General features: G+C 53.3%; 1 protein-coding gene across 3 annotated transcripts in view; it reads right to left on the reverse strand.

Moving 5' to 3' along the window:
- The window catches only part of AIDA (axin interactor, dorsalization associated), a 30,039-nt gene extending 24,965 nt beyond the window's left edge, over nt 1–5,074 (reverse strand). Inside the window, exons 1-2 of one of the 3 annotated variants that reach the window (XM_064164561.1) lie at nt 4,854–5,074; nt 314–383 (exon numbers count right to left, since the gene is read on the reverse strand). In XM_064164561.1, the coding sequence (XP_064020631.1) occupies nt 314–383; nt 4,854–4,963 (180 nt within the window). In that variant the 5' untranslated portion in view covers nt 4,964–5,074. Of the gene's footprint in view, nt 1–313; nt 384–4,853 lie in introns of those variants that run through there. The other 2 variants (XM_064164562.1, XM_064164563.1) reach the window with 2 other exon arrangements.
- Nucleotides 5,075–5,604: the final 530 nt, after the last annotated feature.

The raw sequence follows: 5,604 nt of genomic DNA on the forward strand, positions 1-5,604 counted from the left end.
TTCATATTCAAACTACACAACACTGCATAAACAAGTTGTCAAAAGGTCACCCAAAATAAGAAACATCCAGGTTATGGAGGACTCTGGCCAGCATGCATGACATTCAATATTGCACAGCAGAGCATCTGTCACATCTAATGACAGTAACTCTGTTAGCTGTGCTGGGCTCTGTGGCTGTTCACATCTATTTGGGGTGGGGAATAAAAAAGGTCTCATAAGGCTTTGGTCTGGGAGAGAAAAAAAATAAACCAAACACAACCCACATCCACACCTATGAGCCAAGCTCCTTGACTGAGCAAACAGCAATACTCACCTTTTGATCTTCTGTGAATTCTGAGTTGTTGTGCTGAGACTGTGCCTCTTTCTGTAGGTGCCTTGCTAATCTGGATGGAGGGAAAGAAAATTGTAGAGTGGGAACACAACATAAAAACACCTCCCCTCCAGTAAACAAGTCAGCCAAGAGGTCCACAGGCTGCTGCTCCCAAAAGCTTTTGGGGCTGATGTATTTTTTAACACAGATTTCTAATGGTCAGGCACTGGAACATGCTCAGGGAGGTGGTGGAGTCACTGTCCCTGGAGGTGTTCAATAAACTTGTGGATGTGGCACTTTGGGACATGGTTTAATGGCCACGGTGGTCTTGGCTGAAGGTTGGTCTTGATGATCTTAGGAGTCACAGTATCACACAGTATCACAGTATCATCAGGGTTGGAAGAGACCTCACAGATCATCAAATCCAACCCTTTACCACAGAGCTCAAGGCTAGACCATGAGCCAGCAGTGTGCCCAGGTGGCCAAGAGAGCCAGTGGCATCCTGGCCTGCATCAGGAATGGTGTGGTCAGCAGGAGCAGGGAGGTCATTCTGCCCCTGTACTCTGCACTGGTTAGACCACACCTTGAGTACTGTGTTCAGTTCTGGGTCCCCCAGTTTAGAAGGGACATCGAGATGCTTGAGCGTGTCCAGAGTCTTTTCCAACCAAAGCCATTCCATGATTCTCAGCTCGATAATCTCAGAATATGGACAAAGTATGCAACTACATTAGGCAGAGAAGACTACACACATGTATCACAAAGAGAGACCAGGTAAGAAGGTTCCTCTAGACAACAGCCCCATTTATAAGCACAGACCTTTTACCTCACCCCACCCTCTCATTTTCTAACAGACCACACATCCTGTGAAGATCCACCGTGGTACAAGCACATGTGTATTTCACAGGGAGAGCTGGATTGCCTGTGTAGGCATCCCAGACCATGGCAGCACGCACTTCCAGTGCTGGAAGCCAGGTGCAGGGTGGCGTGGCTTGGCCTGGGCTGCACCAGCTCACATTTGTGCCTGTCAGCATCGCATGCGGAGCGGAGACCTCACCCCTTGTCACCACGGAGACAGCAGTACCAAGGGGTTTGGAAAGTAACAGCAAGCAAACAGCTCCAGAAAGCGAAAGGAAGCTGGAGAAGGAAGCTATGGGAAGAGTTACAGTTTCCGTCCCGGGAGGAAGGAGAACATTAAACAACCCAAACCTCTGGGCAATTGTTGCCATGCCCTGTAAATAATTTTATCTAAAAGAGCAGTGGGGGAAGGGCACAGAGAGTTTAGGGGAAGCCCAGGGACAGCAGCAGTACTCTGGATATCATGGTACTCTTCACTCTTGAATCTTACAAGTTTGACTTGTTAAAGAGATTCATCTTCTTGCCACCACTCCAGAGAGCATTAGTCTGCTTTTCAGGGGAGGTTAGAATACACCAAAAGAGATTAGCACAAAAGCCTGTGTCAGAAACAAAAGAAAAAATGGAATGTGACTCAACTTGGTGGCCATGTAAAGGGGGAAAGCTGGTATCTGAGAAAAGACAAGAAGCACAAACATACCTGAACTCAAATGCATGCTCCTTCCCTACCACCCTGCCAATACGATACACAGGGCATACAGAAAGGACATTTAAGGACAACAAGGTAAGAAAATATATCACCATAGCAGCAATGTGCCACCCACAACAGGCAGCATCACACTCTGCAAGCATCAGTAAAAAAAGCTCTTTTTCCATTTGTCACCCTAATCCAAATAAATGCACCTGGCATCCCATTAGAAGCCTGTTCAAAGTTGGATCAGTTCCACAGATGGGGAGATTCAAGGAGGAAAGCACTGCTGGCAGCTCAGAGGGCTCTCACGTGAGTAAGCACATGAGCAAACAAGCCTCCTGCACTTCCAGAAGACAGACCTGAGTAGATGTTTGTCTCTCGTGTCCAGGGGACCCACAATTGTGTTTTACATCATAGATTCGTAGAACGGTTTGGATTGGAAAGGACCTTTAATATCATCTAGTTTCAGCCCCACCACTGCGGGCAGAGACACACTCCACTAGAACAGGTCACTCACGGTCTGATCCAGCCTGACCTTCAACACCTCCAGGAAGGGGGCACGCACAACCCTCCTGAGAAACCTGTTCCAGTGTCTCATCACCCCCACTGGAAAGAATTTCTCCCTAATATCCAGTCTAAATCTCCCCTCCTCCACCTTAAAGCCACTGCTCCTCATCCTATCACTAGAAGCCCTTGTGAAGAGTCCCTCCCCAGCTTGCCTGTAGCCCCCTTCAGGTACTGGAAGGCTGCTGTAAGATCTCCCTGGAGCCTTCTCCTGGCCAAACAGCCCCAACTCTTGTAGATTGGCTGCCACCAAATTCGTGGTTTGAAGTAGCTCAGATTTGGGGGAAAGTAAAAAAAAAAACACCACCAAAAAAAATACCAACAAGACAAACACATACAAAGAAACAAACAAAAAAAACCCCAACTTTTAGTGCCAGCAAGCTCACCAGCTTAGAATCAGTCAGGGTTGGAAGGTACCACAAGGGTCATCTAGTTCCAACCCCCCTGCCATGGGCAGGGACACCCTACCCTAGAGCAGGCTGGCCACAGCCCCATCCAGCCTGGCCTTAAACACCTCCAGGGTCTCAACCACCTCCCTGGGCAACCCATTCCAGGGTTTCACCACTCTCATGGTGAGAGCCTCCTTATGCTAATGAGTACAGACATGGCCATCAGCAGCACCAGACCAACTACAGCATCCCATCTCAGACTGCCATTTGAGAAGGCAACAATACAAAGCCATGATGTTATGTCTGCCCAGAGCCACAAGTAGGTATCTTGCCCTGTGTTGTTTATTTGCAGCTTCTACACTACAGACTGGAAGATAAATACACTAAAAAGTTTCTGGCTCCTCCCTAGGAGATATCTCTCTGTAATCCTTTGATCTTCTCTCTCCTTTCTTCTCCCTCCTGGAACCAGAGTTCATCTACTGGTAACTACTCTGTTCAGCAGAAACTCCCTGATAAGGCTAGGCAGAGCAGCTTACAGTACTATTACTCAAGAGGAGCTTTCTTACAAAGCCAGGATGAAACACGAGCACAGAGATCACTACGGTTCTCATCAGATGCAAGTGATGCTGGGAGGAAGGGAACAAAAGTTATACTTCGACTCTCAAACTGGACTGTCTGCCAGTGTTTAGTGACCTTACTTCTCAATGGAGTGAGCTCAGAATGAGAAGCCTGTGGACTTTTCCTTCTGAAGAAAGGTCATTAAATGAAACTGCAAAGCCTGCTAAGACAATTTAAAGCATTAGGATCCTACTGGACTCCTTGTAGATGTCCACACAAGACACTAAAAATGTCTTCTTTTTTTTCTTTCATTTTCCAATGATTTTTTTTTTTCTTCTCAGATACAGATCTGGAAGATAACTTCTTTTTATCCCTGTGCCAAGGTTTGTAGTAACAGCCTGCCCTGCTCTAAAGGCCATCAGCAAACTGCAAATAACTGAACTTGCATCATCTCGTCTGGTGAGAGAATGAAATGATGAGATGATAGCATCTCATGACTATGCTGTAAGTGGCCAGCAGGCTAGTTACTCTGAATGGCAACTGAACCAGTAGCCAGCGAGGCTACAGCCCATAACTTGAATAGCCCTGAGTAATACTGGAAGATGTCTCTGAGAGCATCTCTTCAGCTGACTTTCACTTGGGGAACATGTGCAAACACTCTGGACTGCTTCCAGAAAACTCACCGTAAGAAACTCAGCCTGCAGAAATTAGATCACAAAAGAGTAACTTCCACCTTCACGGTGAACAGAGCAGTAGAGGAGAGCGTTTGGCTAAAGCTACCAGATGTGTCTCTAAGACTACCGCCATCAGTGCCCTGCAGTGCCACTACTCCCCCTCTGATGCCAAAGGACTCGTAGGTGGCGCAGTCACACCCAGTGCAAGCCGACCTAAGCGGGGCTGCCAGGTTCGCCCCTCTCCCACCCAAGCTTCATCAGTGGAACAGTTTTTACCCTGATGGGTTGCGTGAGGGGTTTTGGAGCAAGGCTAATGCCTCGGCAGCCCGTTTGGCTGAGCAGAGCGTGGTGCCAGGAGACGGAACGATGGGCTGGGAGTACCCTGGCCCAGCGCTGCCCATACCAGGCACTTCGATGCCCCACGCCTAAGGGGAGCCTAGCAGCTCCAGGCCAGCCGACTGCCACCCTCCCAGGAGAGGCCGGCTCCCGCCTCGACCCCCGCCGAGGGGGCAGCGCCCAGCCCAGCCCCCGTCACCGACCGCTGCTCTCGACGGGGCGGCTCCCGGCGGGTCGACCAACCGCGCCCCCCCCTTGCCTCAGAGCACGGCCCGACGCCCTCGACACCCAACACTACAGTACAGGACCCGCCGCCGGGGCCTGAGGGGTGAGGGGACGGCGGCCTAGGCCCCGCGGGGATCCCCCTTGCCCTACCCCACCCAGGAGCCGCTCCCTCCTCCGGCCCCTCGCACGGGGCTCTGAGGCCATGCCGGGGAACCAGCGGGGCAGCGGCGGGAGCCGCCCGCCCCCGCACTCACATCTGGTACTCGTCGATCGCCTCCACCAGCTGCCCCCAGGAGTCAAAGTCGGTGCCCTTCCTGAAGCTGGCGCCCCAGCGCTGCAGGAGGCTCCGGGCCGCCTCCGACATAGCCCCAGCACTAGGGCACCATGCTCACCCCGGGCCGGGGCACCGCGCCGGCCGCCGGCCCAGCCCAGCCGCCGCGACAACCAAACGCGGCGAGCGCCTCCTGCCAGAGCCGCCCAGCGAGGTAGGCTGCGCGGCCACGCCCGCCCGCGCCATCGCTGCCGAGGCAGCGGAGCGGAGCAGCCGCGGCCGCCTCGGTATGTGTCATGGCGGCTGTCACGTGGCTGCCGGGGGCCCGCCCTCCCGGCTGGGTCGCGGCGGCCGCGGGCCGGGCGGGGACGGGTCCGCTCCTCCCCTTCGCTGCGCTCCCGGCCCTACCGTCGCCGGACATCTCCCGTAGGTAAGCAGCGCGACTCTGCGCGATGCTGCGGACGGGTGACCCGTCCGGGAGGGCCGATGTCATCACCGGCCCGCGGTATCCTCCCCTCTTTGTTTGTGCTGCTGAGGGGTCCCTACCGGGGAAGGGCTGAGGGCCCTGACCATGCCTCCATCGGTTGTCCTGGCGGGAAGACCCCAACCACAGCGTTGGTGCCAGTGTCCCAGGGGCAGCCGGCGAGGGGGATTGTGTCCGCCGCGGTCGATGCGTTGGGGCCGCCGTTCTGCGCGGCACGAAGTTATCGGCTCTCTGCCGGTGCTGCCTGCGG

The sequence above is a fragment of the Pogoniulus pusillus genome, chromosome 25 (genome assembly GCF_015220805.1).
Source record: "Pogoniulus pusillus isolate bPogPus1 chromosome 25, bPogPus1.pri, whole genome shotgun sequence".
NCBI classification, from domain to species: Eukaryota; Metazoa; Chordata; class Aves; order Piciformes; family Lybiidae; genus Pogoniulus; species Pogoniulus pusillus.